Source organism: Panulirus ornatus, chromosome 12, assembly GCF_036320965.1.
Source record: "Panulirus ornatus isolate Po-2019 chromosome 12, ASM3632096v1, whole genome shotgun sequence".
In the NCBI taxonomy this organism is placed as follows: domain Eukaryota; kingdom Metazoa; phylum Arthropoda; class Malacostraca; order Decapoda; family Palinuridae; genus Panulirus; species Panulirus ornatus.
In genome coordinates this window covers 14,449,154-14,469,363 of record NC_092235.1, presented here as the reverse complement: position 1 = coordinate 14,469,363, position 20,210 = coordinate 14,449,154, and the positions used below count along the sequence as shown (strand labels likewise).

The following is a 20,210-nucleotide window of genomic DNA, read 5'->3' as shown; positions in this document are numbered from 1 at the left end:
TCAGTTTGCGATACAAACGAAGGTCAGAACCATTCAAAAGACATCACAAACCATCGGTAAAACAATTTCACGCAAACCAAACCTAAACTAACCCAACATAATTCCCTCAATGTCTGAAACGGTAATAATATCACTGCAACTTAACCTAGAAACCTAATACAGTCACAGAACCGAAGTTAACCTGTGACCTAACCTTGTATCTCCCCCACACACGTACCACTAGATCTTACCCCTCACCTCGACCGGTTCCGGAGCCTGGAGGAATCCGGTACCGGTACTCTTACCCAACAATCCATGAAAAAAAAAGACACATTCTAGGCCAGTTAACTCATTGATTATTATATAGTCAGCTAAACCTTTAGAAAATATTGATCTTACTTCAGTTTAGTCCGGTGGTTGGGGAAACCTTCCCTTCAGTTTCAGAAGGACACACGGGCAGGCATGTTTCGCCTGGGATTTATATGTCATCATGAACGAAGGTTAGGTTAGGTGGTAACCTATCGATTATTCCTGGTTTGATTACGTGTATAACACTAGAAAAATACTGTGACACTAGAAAACAAGAAAAATATAGTCCCTTTTACAACTAACACCCTGATTTACAATTTAAGGAGGGCCGCAAGAAATGACAGTTCCAATAATTGTCATAAACTACTATTTTATTGTAAAAGTTTAATTAAGAATAATATTCTAGAGTTACAAACTATTACGGAAACTGATTTTTGTTCCTTAATTTCTAAATACATCCGAATGATAAAAACCACTCTACCTCAAATATTTCTAAAGACTTATTTGACACCTATACAGATAAACCATAATATTAAACTGAAAACGAACGTGTTACAATTTTTCTTTTTCAAGCTCGTTCGTTGTGTGATTTCCTTTCAACAATGAAAATATATTGAATTGAACGCATATATTAAGTTTATAAACTCTCAATAAGAATGAAGATACTGAATTCAAATAACAGTGCACTCGTATTCATTACCGTTACGTTCAATACAGTTTGATTAAATGATTTAAGTTACTTGAACATTAGACAGTACCATCTCTTCAGCACAACATCACTATGGTATTTATGTTGATTTTTTTTTGTAGACTCCTTCAAACCATTAATCTCAATATATATGTGAGGAACAGAAGGTAAAAGCTTAATGCCGTATGTATCATTTTTTTTTTTCAAAATTTTACAGTAACATTTATCAACTTACATGTTCTTAGTACACCCAATATAAGTTCCCTATCTTGTACACCACTAAATGAAAAATACGCTGAAATGAATATCAAGCTAGCTAACCTAATTCTTACAAACCAGTCATTTTAACATAACTTAGGCCTTTGGAATGAACCAATCGTTTTGGTAAATGCATCATCAAATATTTTCATCTTGTAAAACATAACTCCATTAAACCAAGCGTCATTCAAAGACATCACCACTCGAGTATATTCAATGTAATCCCATAAAATGTAACCTCAGTCGAAATTAACCTTTTTTTTATAATGTGTGTCAGGAAAGATAAGTATTCATGATTCGGTCAGGGAAATGGGCTAATTATGAACTTTCTAAGGTAATGGTAAACAAAGCAAAGGTGGTGCACACGAGCATATTGTATCAAAAAATATATAGTTTTATATGTTGATAAAATGAATCATTGAAAATTAGTCAGGATCTCATGGTACCTAGTATAATTGTTGTTTAAAAGTAGGTTTATCATGAGAGCTGTGACCACTTTTGATATTTGAAAACGTAAATCATCTGATAGTAAATATAAAGGAAGTTTTGATCAATGAAAGTAATGCATCTGCTTCTGGATAAGAAAATGTTATTTTAAACGTGAATGTTTTAAGCCAATGATACACAGACGATGTTGTTCCATTGTACATCACCAAAACAATTATCTTCATAGATATACACATCAATATTTCTTTTCGAGAGACGAGAAGGATTAGCATAAGGTTCGTTATATCCTGTATAGTACCTGGGGGTGTGATACCCCTTTCAATTACACCTTCTGCTAAAGTAACGTGCAGGTAAAATGACCAGATCCAACGAGCTAGGCTTGCAAACCCGTCATCAGTGGTGAACATGTCCCCGGCTATGGTTACCACTGCAGGAATTAGAGACGAGCAACAACTCCAACGTGCCAACAAGTTGTCAACTGGTTGGGTTGGTCACAGCTGTAGTTGGTAGCCATTTATGTACTAAGCAGAGGAAGGATGAACACCTGGGTGATATGTGCGCCGTCTGTGCTGCTGGAAACCCTAGCCAGCGGACTGACTGTTTAGTATAATTAGCATCGTATCACATATCATACATTAATATGACTCTTACGAATTCGTTATCATTCTAGGAAATTACAGTACAGTATCACTGTATCATTCTTACAAGGCATTAGTGTAACGCAAGAATGTAGTAACAATTTCATGCAACTCCAGAACGTTCAAATGAAGACAAATATCACTTTGATTTATCCAGTTATTCAGTTTTAGGCTCATTTTTAATAAATGAATTCAATAATGCCTTATAGAGCTGCCCGACTCATTTTTGTTCAGAGAAAACTAGCATTATCACCAATCATCATGTAATGATTCATCCAGCATAATCACATCGTGCCGTCATGTTGACCTGAGCTATCTCTCTTTCTCTTTTTTCAAAATCTTATTTCGAAGATAAACAAAAATCCTCGCCTCACTCATACCCACAGGAACTCCCTTAATCTTGTATGGGCCCCTCACAGCGCTCAGCAAGTTGGCCACGTCCATATTCCCTAACCACTGGTCATTATTATATAAAGTGATGATGTGCGTGTGTCTGTATGGGGCGAGTGCATGGCAAGTGAGCATTGTGAATTGTCTTCATTGTGGTAGTTGCATCTTCAACATGAAGGCCGATTTTATCGTTATATGATACTCTGTATACATTTTCTTTGGAGTATAATGTAACTCATTGCTGTTCTAGTTCGGGATCTTCACTTTCAAGTTCTAAGAAAGTAATCTTTGGGACAATTGGTCATCAAAGGGGGTTCGATCCCAGGTACAAGGCCTTTTGTATTCTTGAACCCTCGTCCTCATTTCATCACCGTCACATAATACCCTACATTTGATTCATTTTGTTTATGATCGTGTTTTTCTAATTTCGAATATTTTTAATAGATTTTCAAAAAAAAAGTGAGAAGGTGGAGGGTGGAGATCGTGCTGGCATCTCTGGACGATTGTGGTTGGAATTATACCGTCGTAATGAGTCCCCAAGATGTTGGAACATGTAATATGCATTTGAAGAAGCGATAGAATTCTAATCACCCAAGAAAATAAAGTAGACTTTATTAGCTAAACAACCTTATTTTTCATTGCGTAGATTTAATAACAAAAAATAAGACAAAGCATCTAGTAATCTTGATATATTTACTTATCGAGTTGTTGATGGAACACTTTAACTTTAACAATACAACTTAGTGCACCGTTCTTGAAGGGTAGCAGTAAATATCCACTCTCTTGATCCAGACATTCTAGCATATCCAAAATCATTTCAACAAGCCCATAATCAACTCCATCCTAAGCTCAGCATTATGCAAATGAAACTAAGTTCCATGTAACAAATCACACACAACACTTTACTGTTGTAACTTCATGGTAAGACCTTCCATTTATTGAAAATCATCAGTACTTTGGAATCACAAGATGTGCTCCGCAACATATTCTGAAGCAGATCATGTTACATATGTACCCTATCCACACCAAACCTAGGCTAGCAGAGAAAGAATTATGTATTGGCAGGATGAATCTTCAGGTTACGAAGACTAGGCTGGTAACATTTACCACAGTACAAGGTATGTTGTACCGGGGACTGTGGCACACCTGCAGGCTTTCTTGTCTGCTTGATCATCCAACAAAACAAGTTGACACAAATCTTGTCGACTTAGGTCACATGGATTTTGTTTCAACTTATATGCACCAACTGAGGGTATTGTTTAATGTAACCTTGAAGCAAAGTCTAATTTATTTACAATGCTAACAATCATTTCTCAAATTTAATGTTTATATTTCGTCAATGGCCTCTCGTAAGGTGGAAATAAGATGCAATTTAGTGGTGGAAAGGGAAACTTCCTGTCCAGAAAACGCGACGAAGGTAAAATCATCTTAGATAATCTAATTGCAAATATGATAATGGCTGGAGATGATGCGTGGAAGAATGCATTAGATGTGGTTGCATGTTAATGTAAAATGAATGAATAAAACGCTAGAATTAGGGATCGAGAGCCTTTGTATATGGGGAAAGGTGGTAAGGATGAGTGTAAAATGTTTTAGAGGAGTCACTTTACTATGTATACCAGAGAAGATACAAGATGAGTGAAAAGGGGTAGGTAGAGGATGGATGGTTCAAATATTCTTCGTGTTCACGGTAGAAGAAATGTGCACGGTTCAGTAGAGATAAAAAAAAGAAAGATTATGTAACATACAGGGACTTAGAAAAGCCCTGAGGGTCGGGAGTTAGAATTCTACCTCTGTATTTCGTGCGTGTCATAGAAAGCGACTAAAGGGACGGGAGCGGAGGGCTGGAAACCCTACCATTCTAGTATTTCAATTTATGAAAGAGGAAACAGGAGTCAAACGGGGAGTGATTATCCTTCTCGAAGGCTCAGATTGGGATGTCTGAATGTGTCTGGATGTAACAAAGATGAGAGAAAAAAGGAGAGACAGGGATTATGTTTGAAGAAAGGAACCTGGATGTTCAGGCTCTTGAGTTAAACGAAGCTCAAGGGTTGAAGGGGATGAATGGTTTGGAAATGTCTTAGGAGTAAAGTCAGGGGTTGGAGAGGGGACAAGAACTTAGGAAACACAGGTTCTGGGAGTGTGTGACAGTGTAAGAAAGTAAATTCTTGATTGATGTGGGTAAAACCGAAAGTGGATGACGAGAGATGGGTGATTGTGCACCTGGCCATGAGAAGAAAGATCTTGAGAGGTAAATGTTTTGGGAACATGTGAGTGTGTGTCCGCAGTTTTGGTGCGCGTGACAGTTATTAGAGAGGGATGATTAAATGCGAATGTAAATAATGTGTCAGTTGAGAGTATAATTGGTGCATATGGGGTATTCAGTGTTTTGAATGGAAATTGTACAGAGCTTGTGGAGTTGTGTGCTAAAAAAAGACTGGTGATTGGGAATACCTGGTTTAAAAAGAGATGTGAGTAGGAGAGATGGTCAAAGGGCATTATTGGATTACGTGTTAATTGACAGGTGTATAAAAAGAGACTTTTAGATGTAAATGTGTTGAGAGGGCCAGCTAGTGGAATGTTTGATCACTATCTTGTGGACGCAAAGGTGAGGATTTGTAGAGGTTTTCGAAAAAGAGGAGATAATGTCCACAAGAAGAGAGTGGTGAGAGTAAGTGAGCTTGGAAAGGAGACTTGTGTGAAGAAGTATCAGGAGACATTGAGTGTAGAATGGCAAAAGGTGAGTGCAAATGACTCAAGGAGAGTGGGTGTGGAATGGGATGTTTAGGGAAGCAGTGATGGCATGTACAAGAAATGCATGTGGCATGCGAAAGGTGAGTGGGCAGATTAGAAAGGGTAGTGAGTGGTAGAATGAAGAAGTAAAGTTGCTAGTGAGAGAGAAAACATCGGCATTTGGGCAGTACATACAAGGAGGGAGTGCAAATGATTGGGAGATGTATAAAAGAAAGTGGCAGGAACGTCAAGAGGAAGGTGCAAGAATTGAAAAAGAGGGCAAATGAGAGTTTGGGTGAGAGAGTATCATTAAACTTTAGGAAGTATAAAAAGATGTTTTGAAAGGAAGTAAAAAATTATGAAATACAAGAGAACAAATGGGAACATCGATGAAAGGGGTAGAAGGGAAAGTGATAATAAGTAGTGATGGAAAAAGTATTTTGAATGATTGATAAATGTATTTGATGAGCGAGTGGCTGATGTAAGGTCTTTTGATCGGGGTGGTGTGTGAAGTGAAAGTCATGGAGAGTGGTTTGGTGAAGAAAGAAGTGGTTAAATCTGTACAGATAAAATGTAGTTAAGCGGCTGGAGTCGATGGTATTGCGCTTGAATTTATTAAGAAATGGGGCGAATGTGTTGTTGACTGGTTGGTGAGGATGTTCAGTATATGTATGGATCATAGTGGAGTGCCTGAGGATTGGTATAATACATACATAGTGCCATTGTATAAAGGCAAAGAGGATAGAGGTGAGCGTTCAAACTACAAAGGTATAAATTTGCTGAGTATACCTAGAAAGCTGTGCGGGAGGGTGTTGATATAGAGCTCTGGTGAGGGAATGTACAGAGCATCAGATTGGGGAAGAGCAGTGTGGTTTTAGAAGTGGTAAAGGATGTGTGGATCAGATGTTTGCTTTGAAGAATGTATGTGAGAAATACTTAGAAAAGCAAATGGATTTGTATGTGGCATTTATGAATCTGGAGAACGCATATGTGGAACATAGTAAGAATATATGGTTTGGGAGGTAAGCTACTAAAAGCAGTGAGAAGTTTTTATCGAGGATGTAAGGGACGCGTACGGGTAGGAAGAGAGGAGAGTGAATGGTTCTCAGCGAAGGTCAGTCTGCGGCAGGTGTGTGTGATGTCACCATGGTTGTTCAGTTTGATTATGGATGGGGTGGTGAGGGAGGTAAATGTAAGAATCTTGGGGAGAGGGGTAAGTACGGAGTCCGTTGGGGATGAGAGAGCTTGGAAAGTGACTCAACTGTTGTTCACTGATGATACAGCCCTGGTGGCTGATTTGAATGAGAAACTGCAAAAGTTGGTGATTGAGTTTAGAAAAGTATGTAAAAGGAGAAAGTTGAGAGTAATGTTAATAAGAGAAAGGTTATTAGGTTCAGCAGTGATGAAGGACAAGTTAGCTGGGATGTAAGTTTGAATGGAGAAAAATTGGATATCTGGGAGCGTACTTAGCAACTGATGGAACTATGGAAGTAGAAGTAAGTCACAGGGTTGTGGAGGGGGCAGTTATTCTGGAGTTGATGAAGAAGTTGTGGAAAGAGAGAACTTTATTTCAGAGCAAAAATGGGTATGTTTGAAGGAATAGTAGTTCAAACTTTATTCTATGGTTGCGAGGCGTGGCCTATAGACAAGGTTGTGTAAAAGAAGGTGGATGTATTGGAAATGAAATGTTTGAGGGCAATATGTGGTGTGAGTTAGTTTGATCGATGAAGTAATGAAATGGTAAGAGAAATGTGTAGAAATAGAAAGTATGGTTGAGAGAGCAGAAAAGGGTGTTTTGAAATGGTTAGGACGTACGAAGAGAATCAATGAGGAAAGATTGACAAAGTCAGAAGTGGGAAACCAGGAAACCAAATTGAAAGTGGAAGGATGGGGATGAAAAGATTTTGAGCGATTAGGTCCTGAACATACAGGAGGGTGAAAGGTGTTCAAGGAATAGAGTGAATTGGAACAATGTGGTATACTAGGATCAACATGCTGTCAAGGGACTGAACCAGGGCATGTGATACGTCTGGAGCGAACCATGAAAAGGTCTGTGGGGCCTGGATGTGGATAGGAACCAGGGCATGTGATACATCTGGAGTGAACCATGAAAAGGTCTGTGGGGCCTGGATGTGGATAGCGAGTTGTGGTTTCAGTGCATTACATGATAGCTTGTGTATAGATGTAATAAACAGATGTGTCGTTGTTTCCTGGCGCTAGCTTGCTGGCGCGAGAGGTAGAGATCGAGCATGAAGAAGACAAGCCATACGATAGAGTGCATTGGAATGTAATGTTGGGCATACTGAAACGAGGGTGTAGTACAAAAAACTTCTGAATGCAACATCATTCTACAAAAACAGCCAAAGCATGTATGATAGTGTTATGTATGTTTAAGACAGGAGTAGAAGTCAGACGGGACTGTGTGAAATCATCTCGGTGATTCAACATACACATACAGCTGGTACAGAGCCAAAGGATGGAAAGAGGAAGGGCACAGCTTAAGTTGCTTAGAAGGACCTGGTCATTGGTGACCACAGTACCTTATTTGCAGATACTTCAGCACTTCTGACAGATTGAGTCAAGAAATTTTGCATGTAATGAATGAAATGTGCACATAGTATGTTAAAATGTTAAATGTATGTAACATCAAGAGTAAACTGATGGTCACTGATAAATGAATTAGTTGAGGGGAGTTGCAAAGTTAGGATGGATGGTAAACTGTTGGAAGAGGTTTGGAATTCAAGTATCGGTTCGACACAACAGTACACAAACTTGGCAAAATGGAAGGAGAGATAGAGGAGAAATCCCTCCTACAATGGAATGTCATTACATCTTCAAAGGTTATTTCAAAATGGAAAAATGTGACCACGAATGTAGAAAATAGAATCGACTGTAATTCTGCTGACCCTATCCTGCAGGTGCCAAAAATGGACCTGGAATAGAGAAAACAGATCTTGAATTATAACAGTTGAAGTGAAGCATGTGAAGGTGCTTGTGGTGTAGGCAGATGGAACGTAGTAAGTAATATCTAATGTAATACTAAGGTGTATAGTGGAGTGGAGTGTGGTGTCAAAGAGCAGGTTATGAATATCATTTTTAAGTAGTTTGGACGTGCAGGAAGGATGTCATATTACAGGTTGGTAAATCTATTATACATGAGTGAAGCAGAAGCAAAGAAAATGGGCAGAAGACAGCCAATAAACTGAGAGAGAAAAGCAAGAGAATATTTTGGGAAAAGGATGGAATAAAGTGTGAGGGAGGTGTTTTTAGATATAGGAGATCAAAGACATTTACCATGACAATCTCATGCAAGAATGGAGGTTCCTAAAGGGAACGTGCATTAGAAATATAGAAAGATAGATATTAAACAAATAACATGATCAACAGCTATGTAAACAAAAAAACATGATCAACACCTATGTAAACAAATAACATGGTCAACAGCTATGTAAACAAATAACATGGTCAACAGCTATGTAAACAAATAACATGGTCAACAGCTATGTAAACAAATAACATGATCAACAGGTATGTAAACAAAAAAACGTGATCAACAGCTATGTAAACAAATGACATGATCAACAGTTATGTAAACAAAAAAACATGATCAACAGCTACGTAAACAAAAAAACATGATCAACAGCTACGTAAACAAATGACATGATCAACAGCTATGTAAACAAATCTAACATCTACTCTCCCACAGTGAGCATCGAGAACCACAGTGAGGAGGAGAGGAAGGACACAGAGGTCTTCCCCATCAACCCATCAGGAGATCAGGCCAATGTAGTTGTCACCCCTTAGGTTGGCCATGAAGCTTCCAGACCACTTTTGCACTATCTTGGTGTCCTAGAAGCCCGCACCACTCCAAGACGAGCCCACCTAAACAGCCATGGCATCCAGTATGACAGCATGAAAGATGGAGAAATTCACTCCTTATGTGAATTGCCAAAGGTTTTATTCCATACCACATCTATCATTAAACCTAACGTAGTTACAGACATTCCGCTCCGTGTCTGCACCTTTCATTGGTTGTACATTTCAGATACTGCCATTAAGCATGATAGGTTCAACATATTTATCTAGTTCCAGTGTATACATGACTCACAAACTTTACAACTTGACTCCCACACTATTGTGAACTGGATCACAGTCAGCAGTGATAACACTGTACTAAATGCAGTCTGCCCTATAATTTCTAAGTACTGCAGTCTTAACGTTTTTACCATTACTGAAACAATTTTTATAAACAGTGAAAGGCACAAAAACTCTTACAACACTCATTAAAAGAGCATCAGTAATCAGTGTCTTTCTGTCAGTGTAGATGCTGGAACTTGGAACTACGCAATTCCTCATTGCCTGCATGATGGGTTGAATAATCATTTCCATGGCATTCTTCCAAGTTATTTGTGAACATCAAACATTTGCATTATTTATTACGTTCATAAACATTTAATTATAATTACCTCAGATCACAAAAATTTCCCACAAAAATCAGACACTCAAACAATTCAAATATTTTCTTCTTTTTTATAATATATTTCACCAAAATAAATATTCTACTTCAAAGAGTTATAAAGTTTACTTTTCAGTCACTGCCATTAATAAGATATTGATAAAGATAGGAGAAATCATCACACTGTTCATATCCTCTATCTACCATCTTAGTCTGTAATTACTCACCACTCTCCTAACAGACACACACACACACACACACACACACACACACACACACACACACACACACACACACACACACATATATATATATATATATATATATATATATATATATATATATATATATATATATATATATATATATATATATATAGTAATAAGGTGAAACCTTGTTTCATAGGACTCCACCTGCATTCAGTTATATCATGTTCAGCGAGACTGTATTGTTAAGTGTAGTTTTCTCAAGGAAAGTCTAACTCCAAAACAGCCCATTGTATTCCTGCAACTGGAAGTAGTACAGCCCTGGAGCTCTAGCAAAAGGAGTCATGGCAAAAGTATGAATAGTAAATAGATAAATAAGTAAACACACACACACACACACACACACACATATATATATATATATATATATATATATATATATATATATATATATATATATATATATATATATATATATATATATATATATATATATATATGTATGTATAAAGATGCTTGTGGCATGAGAAATGTGGGAGGTGGGCAGATTAGAAAGGGTAGTGAGTGATGGGATGAACAAGTAAGATTATTAATGAAAGAGACGAGAGAGGCATTTGGACGATTTTTGCAATGAAATAATACAAATGACTGGGAGATGTATAAAAGAAAGAGGCAGGAGATCAAGAGAAAGGTGCAAGAGGTGAAAAAGAGGGCAAATGAGAGTTGGGGTGAGAGAGTATCATTAAATTTTAGGGAGAATAAAAAGATGTTTTCGGAGGAGGTAAATAAAGTGCGTAAGACATGGAAACAAATAGGAACTTCAGTGAAGGGAGCTAATGGGGAGGTGATAACAAGTAGTGGTGATGTGAGAAGGAGATGGAGTGAGTATTTTGAAGGTCTGTTGAATGTATTTGATGATAGAGTGGCAGATATAGAGTGTTTAGGTCGAGGTGGTGTGCAAAGTGAGAGGGTTAGAGAAAATGATTTGGTAAACAGAGAAGAGGTAGTAAAAGCTTTGCGGAAGATGAAAGCCGGCTAGGCAGCGGGTTTGGATGGTATTTCAGTTGAATTCATTAAAAAAGGGGGTGACTGTATTGTTGACTGGTTGGTAAGGTTATATAATGTATGTATGACTCATGGCGAGGTGCCTGAGGACTGGCAGAATGCTTGCAAAGTGCCATTGTACAAAGGCAAAGGGGATAAGAGTGAGTGCTAAAATCACAGAAGTATAAGTTTGTTGAGTATTCCTGGGAAATCATATGGAAGGGTATTGATTGAGAGGGTGAAGGCATGTACAGAGTATCAGATTGGGGAAGAGCAGTGTGGTTTCAGAAGTGGTAGAGGATGTGTGGATCAGGAGTTTACTTTGAAGAATTTATGTGAGAAATACTTAGAAAAGCAAATGGATCTGTATGTAGTATTTATGGATCTGGAGAAGGCATATGATTGAGTTGATAGAGATGCTCTGTGGAAGGTATTACGAATATATGGTGTGGGAGGCAAGTTGTTAGAAGTAGTGAAAAGTTTTTATCGAGGATGTAAGGCATCTGTACGTGTAGGAAGAGAGGAAGGTGATTGGTTCTCAGTGAATGGTGGTTTGCGGCAGGGGTGTGTGACGTCTGCATGGTTGTTTAAATTGTTTATGGATGGGGTTGTTAGGGAGGTGAATGCAAGAGTTTTGGAAAGAGGGGCAAGTATGCAGTCTGTTGTGGATGAGAGAGCTTGGGAGTGAGTCAGTTGTTGTTCGCTGATGATACAGCGTTGGTGGCTGATTCGTGTGAGAAACAGCAGAAGCTGGTGACTGAGTTTGGTAAAGTGTGTGAAAGAAGAAAGCTGAGAGTAAATGTGAATAAGAGCAAGGTTGTTAGGTACAGTAGGGTTGAGGAAGAAGTCAATTGGGAGGTAAGTTTGAATGGAGAAAAACTGGAGGAAGTGAAGTGTTTTAGATATCTTGGACTGGATCTGGCAGCGGATGGAACCATGGAAGCGGAAGTGAATCATAGGGTGGGGGAGGGGGCGAAAGTTCTAGGAACGTTGAAGAATGTGTGAAAGTCGAGAACATTATCTCGGAAAGCAAAAATGGGGTAAACCATGGAAAGTTCTGTGGGGCCTGGATGTAGAAAGGGAGCTGTGGTTTCAGTACATTATACATGACAGCTAGAGACTGAATGCGAACGAATGTGGCCTTCGTTGTCTTTTCTTAGCGCTACATCGCGCACATGCGGGGGGAGGGGGTTGTTATTTCATGTGTGGCGGGGTGGCGATGGGAATGAATAAAGGCAGACAGTATGAATTATGTACATGTGTATATATGTATATGTCTGTGTGTGTATGTATATGTATATGTTGAGATGTATAGGTATGTATATTTGCGTGTGTGGACGTGTATGTATATACATGTGTATGTATATACATGTGTATGTGGGTGGGTTGGGCCATTTTTTCGTCTGTTTCCTTGCGCTACTTCGCTAACGCGGGAGACAGCGACAAAGCAAAATAAGATAATGAAATATATATATATATATATATATATATATATATATATATATATATATATATATATATATATATATATATATATATATATATATATATATATATATATATATATAAAGTGTCGCAGGATCGGCAGAATGCATACATTATGCCATTATACGAAGGCAAAGGTGATAAAGGAGAATGTTCAAAGTACAGAGGCATAAGTTTGTTGAGTATTCCTGGGAAATTATATGGGAGGGTATTGATTGAGTGGGTCAAGCCATGTGCAGAACATCAGTTTGGGAAAGAGCAGTGTGGTTTCAGAAGTGGTAGAGGATGTGTGGATCAGGTGTATGCTTTGAAGAATGTATGTGAGAAATACTTCGAAAAACAGATGGCTTTGTATGTAACATTTATGGATCTGGAGAAGTCATATAATGGGGTTGATAGAAATGCTTTGAGGAAGGTTTTAAGAGTATATGGTGTGGGAGGTAAGTTGCTAGATGCAAGTGAAAAGTTTTTACCAAGGATGTAAGATATGTGTACACACGTCTCCTTTTGAAGCTTACATACTCTCACCACTCTTTTCTCCCCAACATTGTCTCCTCTAATTGAAAATCCTCAACAAATCTTCACCCTCGCCTCCACAAGATAGTGATCAGACATTCCATCATCTACCACTCTCAGCACATTTACATCTAAAAGTCTCTCTTTTATATGCCTATCAATTGCCTATTGACCATCTTTCCTACTCACATACGTATACTTGTGTATATCCGTCTTTTTTAACATGCTATTCCCAATTACCAGTCTTTTTAGCACACCACTCCACAAGCTCTTCACCATTTCTATTCATAATACTGGATACCCTATGCATACCAATTATATCCTTAACTGCCACTTTACTTACCTTTGCGTTTAAATCACCCTTCACAAATACTCAGTCTCTTTCATCAAAACTGTTGACACACTTCTAAAACACTTGCCTCGCATGATCTTTCTTGTTATAGTCAGGTGCATAAGCACCGATAATCACCTATCTCTTGCCATCCACTTTCATTCTTACCGAGATCATTCCACAATTTACTTCCTTACACTCTTTGACACACTCCCACAACTCCTGCTTCAGGAGTAGTGCTACTTCTTCCTTGGCTCTTATCCTCTCACCAACCCTTAACTTTATTCCCTAAACACTTTCAAACCATTCTTCACCTTTACCCTTGAACTTTGTTTTATTCAGAGCCAGAAGATTCAGGTTTCTTTCCTTAAACCTACTACCTATCTCTCTTCTTTTCTCATCTTTGTTACATCCACACACATTCAAACACCCCAATCTGACCCTTTGAGGAAGATGAGCACTCCTCGTTTGGCACCTTCTGTGTCCTCTTTACAAATTGAAATATAAGAAGGGGAGGGTTTCACAACTTCCTTCCCGCCCCTTTTAGTCACCTTTACAACTTGCGGGAAATACTGAAGCAGAATTCTTTCTCTCTGACCATAGGGATAGATGTATGTATATACATTTTTTTCATCCCTAGGGATAGGGGAGAAAGAATACTTCCCACGTATTCCCTGTGTGTCACAGAAGGCGACTAAGAGCGGTGGGAATTGGTGGTTGGAAATCGTTCCATACTGTATAACTTTCCAAAAGGAAGAGCAGAGCAAGGGACCAAGTGAAAAATTTCCCCTCAAAGATTCCATTATCTGTTCTTGATGCTAACTTGCTCGTGTAGTAAATAGCGAGCATGTAGGAAAAAGATATACATTTATTTTAGTTATATATGTTATTACCACAACAACTGTAAGGAGTCCTGGCATTATCATGGACATCTTTCCAGAGGCTCTTGCAACTCAAGGCTGTGCTGCTTGTGATTGCATGGACTTGTGGAATCTTTCTGAAGAATGTTCTTTGATGAGATTGTAATCCCCATAATTGAGCATCATGAAAGATGACTTTTCAGTTGCAGTGTAACCTCCTGCAGGCAGGCTCTGGTAACAACTATCCATCTATATACATATATAATTGTTGCAGGATCCCTTTCTTGAAAGTGTCCTGGAGTTACTCCTAAACCCTTTTACCAGGAGCTCCTGCAGTTCCAAGGCTGTGCAACTTCCAGTAACTGCAAAACAATGGACTTCTTTGAAGTAAGAAGTTGTTTGATGAGGCTGTACTGTAGTGTACTGCCCAAGGTTACTTGTCATTAGAAATGTAACCTCAAGTGGGCAGGGTCTGGTAAGACCCTCTCTCTCTCTCTCTCTCTCTCTCTCTCTCTCTCTCTCTCTCTCTCTCTCTCTCTCTCTCTCTCTCTCTCTCTCTCTCTCTCTCTCTCTCTCTCTCTCTCTCTCTCTCTTTATATATATATATATATATATATATATATATATATATATATATATATATATATATATATATATATATATATATATATATAACTGGGAGATGTATAAAAGAAAGAGGCAGGTCAAGAGAAAGGTGCATGAGGCGAAATAAAGGGCAAATGAGAGTTGGGGTGAGAGTGTATCATTAAATTTTAGGGAGAATAAAAAGATGTTTTGGAAGGAGGTAAATGGGAACATCGGTCAAGGGGGCAAATGGGAAGGTATTAACAAGTTGTGGTGATGTGAGAGGAGACAGAGTGAGTATTTTGAAGGTTTGTTGAATGTGTTTGATGATAGAGTGGCAGATATAGGGTGTTTTGGTCGAGGTTGTGTGCGAAGTGAAACGGTAAGGGAGAATGATTTGGTAAACAGAGAAGAGGTAGTGAAAGCTTTGCAGAAGATAAAAGCCGGGAAGGCGGCGGGTTTGGATGGTATTGCAGTAGAATTTATCAAAAAAAGGGGTGACTGTGTTGTTGACTGGTTGGTGTGGATATTGAATGTATGTATGGCTCATGGTGAAGTGCCTGAGGATTGGCTGAATGTATGCATTGTGCCATTGAACAAAGGCAAAGGGGATAAAGGTGAGTGTTAAAATCACAGAGATATAAATTTGTTGAGTATTCCTGGGAAATTATATGACTTGGGAGGTCACTCAGTTGTTGTTCGCTGATGATACAGCGCTGGTGGCTGATTCAGATGAGAAACTGCGGAAGCTGGTGACTGAGTTTGGTAAAGTGTGTGAAAGGAGAAAGCTGAGAGGAAATGTGAATAAGAGCAAGGTTATTAGGTTCAGTGGGGTTGAGGGACAAGTTAGTTGGGATATAAGTTTGAATGGAGAGAAATTGGAGGAATAGAAGTGTTTTAGATATGTGGGAGTGGACTTAGCAGCAGATGGAACCATAGAAGCGGAAGTAAGTCACAGGGTGGGGAAGGGGGCGAAGGTTCTGCGAGTGATGAAGAATGTGTGGAAGGAGAGAACGTTATCTTGGATAGCAAAAATGGGTATGTTTGAAGGAATAGTAGTTCAACAATGTTATATGGTTGCGAGGCATGGGCTATAGATAGGGTTGTACGGAGGATGGTGGATGTGCTGAAAATGAAATGTTAGAGGACAATATGTGGCGTGAGGTGGATTGATTAAGCAATATAGGGGTAAGAGAGATGTGTGGAAATAAAAAGTGTGGTTGAGAGAGCAGAAGAAGGTGTGTTGAAATGGTTTGGACATATGGAGAGAATGAGTGAGGAAAGATTGACAAAGAGGATATATGTGTCAGAGGTGGAGGGAACGAGGAGAAGTGGGAGACCAAAGTGGAGGTGAAAGGATGGAGTGAAAAAGATTGGGGGCCTGAACATGCAGGAGGGTGAAAGGTGTGCAAGGAATAGAGTGAATTGGAACTCTTGGAAGAGTAGTCCTAGGGCAGTTCTACACACACACACACACACACACACACACACACACACACACATATATATATATATATATATATATATATATATATATATATATGTATATATATATATATATATATATATGTATCATACAAGAAGAAAGAGAGAGAAAAAATTACTAATACTTTGAGTGTGGAAACTGTTGATTTATTTACTGAATAAATCTTTGTACTGTACATTAAGAATAAAAAGAATAACTAATGATATGAAGTTTGAAATCTTTGCCCTTTTAACACACCTGCATAATTTAGGTCAGAGATTGATGAATATACTGTACTGCACAGTACTGAAAATTGTCATAGTGTTTAGTGTTTCATCTCCTCATCTGGTATGATTAAGAGTCAGTTCTACTTCAAAATTACAATATATACAAAGAAGAATTTGAGGGAATTCTTATTATGGGTGGGGGTGCTTGAAAAAGTGTAAAATGATCAGAAAAATTAGATGTGATAAGTATCAGAGTATCATGATCTCATTACATCAGGTATTCCAGTGAGAAAAAACCCACTTTTTAGAATCATATATACCTTTTAACAGGTGGCAGATGATGCATAGAAGCATAGGAGACTATTGTTACAAGTCTTCTATTATCCTGATGTGTATTGGTGTTAAAATATCACATTTTTCCATTAGAAATTAGTGGAGTATCTCGTTGGATCACCATGAACTTTCTAGAAATACATCATCAGATAATGTACTGATATGTCACTTAAAATGATAATCGAAAGATGCTTAATTATATCTTTTCTTTGACATAATGCATCTCAACGAAATTTTGACAGAACTGCAAATACATGTGATCATCTATTTTTGTCTTTTCTGATACAACTCACTTCATGCAAGCCATACAGCGTGTTTTTTTTTGTTTTTTTTTAAGAATTTTCATATATTTTCATATATTTGATACAGTGTCTTATGTAACCGCCACTGGATTTCACTAGCTATGGAGACTATTTTGCTGTGATCACCCTATTGAGGGAGTTCCTAAAGGGAACAAGCTTCAGAGATATAGAAAAATCAATAATTAAGTGCTTCATGTTAATTCACCACATTTCAAGTGGAATTTATTAACACTATAAATTTTTACATAAATTTCTCTCCCCCCCCCCAAGGAAACTTTGATTAGAAGTGAAAAACCAGACTTTATATTTTCTGTCTTCTGGTATCTCTTGAAACTATAAAACTTTTGCTGTCAGAACTTACTGTGAATCCTTGAGGCTATAAAACTGACTTGTGCACCATCTTATGGAACCAGGCTCTCATATATTGAGAAGCTCTATGCTCTCATATAATGAGAAACTTTATGCTCTCATATATTGAGAAACTTTGTGCTCTCATATATTGAGAAACTTTATGCTCTCATATATTAAGAAACTTTATGCTCTCATATATTGAGAAACTTTATGCTCTCATATATTAAGAAGGTTTATGCTCTTAAATATTGAGAAACTTTATGCTCTCATATATTGAGAAACTTTATGCTCACATATATTGAGAAACTTTATGCTCACATATATTGAGAAACTTTATGCTCTCATATATTAAGAAACTTTATGCAAAATTTTGACTTCTGATTGATCAAAGCAGAGCATAATCATCAGAAGACTCATACAATAAACAGAGAACCTTTCTGCATATTTGGTGTTTCTTTTTAATTATTCTTTAATGATATTTCATTTTTCATTCTCTCCCAATGAATTTTCAACACAAAGTTCTTAGTATATCCCATATATGTGTATTATCTACCAAAATCATCATACTTCTTTCTCTTCCAACCCCTAAACGATCATCTAAATGTAGCTGCAAAAAAGGATAATTTATCATGTGACTAGGAGGATCCATTCCATCTATTGAGCATCTTCAGAGAAACCTGGACTAACTGGCATGCAAGACTGTTGGGCCTACAACATACTCTGGGTTCTCGGAACAAAAAAATCTTTACCCTTGCAAACTTACACAACTCTCCCAGTCCCAGAATAATTGGTATGGCCTGGGATTATTCATAATTTGGGGATGAAAACCACACTCCATTAATTGCACCATTCTGAAAAAAATGTCCACAATCTGGACTGGCCTTTCTTCCCCCCCCCCACCCTTTCTCTCTCTCTCTCTCTCTCTCTCTCTCTCTCTCTCTCTCTCTCTCTCTCTCTCTCTCTCTCTCTCTCTCTCTCTCTCTCTCTCTCTCTCTCTCTCTCTCTCTCTCTCTCTCTCTCTCTCCTCCAGAAAAAGTTTTACAAAAAATCAAAAAAGGAAAATGAAGGGCAGGGAATATATACAGGGTTCTCCTTACATATAAAAAATGATTTCTTACCTTTAAAAACCTACATTTCTCTAAATGGACAGAGTCCTAGGAACATCTGAGAGGAAAGCCATCATGTGGGAGGAAGGACAAAGCAAAAAGGCGAAGAAAAGTAAAGAAAGAAACTATTCTTAATGATAAGATACCCTTGTTTTGCACCATCCTCTTCATATAATAAGTCATGAAGATAAAATCCACTTTGTGTCACATTGATCGATGAAGACAAAACACACTCTCTTACATTGATCAATGAAGACAAAAGCCACTCTGTGACACACTGATCGATGAAGACAAAGCCCACTCTGTGTTATATTGATCGATGAAAACAAAACTCACTCTATGTTACATTGATCGCTGAAGATAAAATCCACTCTGTGTCATATTGATCAATGAAGATAAAACCCACTCGGTGTCACATTAATCGAAGAAGGCAAAATCCACTATGCATCACATTGATCTATAAGATAAAAACCAATCTCTGTCAGAATGATCTATGAAGACAAATCCCACTCTGTGTCACATCAATCGGTGAGGACAAAACCTACTCTTTATCACATAGATCGATGAAGAGAAAACCCACTCTGTGTCACATTAATCGATGAAGACAAAAACCAATCTGTGTGACACTGATCGGTGAAGACAAACCACACTCTGTGACACATTAATCGGTGAGGATCAAACCCAATCTGTATCACATCAATCGATGATGATAAAAACCACTCTGTGTCAAACTGATTGATGAAGTCAAAACCTACTGTGTGTCATACTAATCGATTAAGACAAAGACCACTCTGTGTCACATTGATCGATGAGATAAAACCAACTCTGTGTCATATTGATCGATGAAGACAAACCCCACTCTGTGTTACATTAATCGGTGAGAACAAAATCCCTTCTGTATTACATTGACCGATGAAGATAAAACCTTCTCTGTGTCTCATTCATTGATGAAGATAAAACCAACTCTGTCACATTGGTTGATGGAGACAAAACCCGCTCTGAGTCACATAAATCGATGAAAAAGCACACTCTAACATTGATCGAAGAAGACAAAACCTAATCTCTGTCACATTGATCGATGAAGACGATACCTATTCTGTATCATATTGATCGATGAAGACAAAATCCACTCTGTGTCTCATTGATCGATGAAGACAAAACCCACTCAGTGACACATTCAACGATAAAGAAAAGTCCACTTTGTGTCATATTCATCGATGAAGAAAAACCTACTCGTTGTCACATTGATCGACGAAGACAAAATCCCATTCTGTATAACGATGATTGATGAAGGCAAAACCCACTCTATGTCACATTGATTGATGAAGATAAAATCCACATTGTGTCACATTGATCACTGAAGACAAAACACACTCTCTCACATTGATCGATGAAATCAAAACCCCCTCTGTGTCACACTCATAGAAGACGACTAACCTTACTCTGTGCCACATTAATTGGTGAGGACAAAGCCCACTCTGTATCACATTGATTGATGAAG

The 20,210-nt window shown here is 38.0% G+C and overlaps 1 protein-coding gene across 1 annotated transcript in view; it reads left to right on the top strand.

Moving 5' to 3' along the window:
- LOC139751789 (uncharacterized) overlaps positions 1–14,818 on the top strand; it is a 174,510-nt gene extending 159,692 nt beyond the window's left edge. The window contains exon 6 of the mRNA XM_071667327.1: positions 9,149–14,818. Coding sequence (XP_071523428.1) covers positions 9,149–9,246 — 98 coding nt within the window. The 3' untranslated portion in view covers positions 9,247–14,818. The remainder of the gene's footprint in view (positions 1–9,148) is intronic.
- Positions 14,819–20,210: the final 5,392 nt, after the last annotated feature.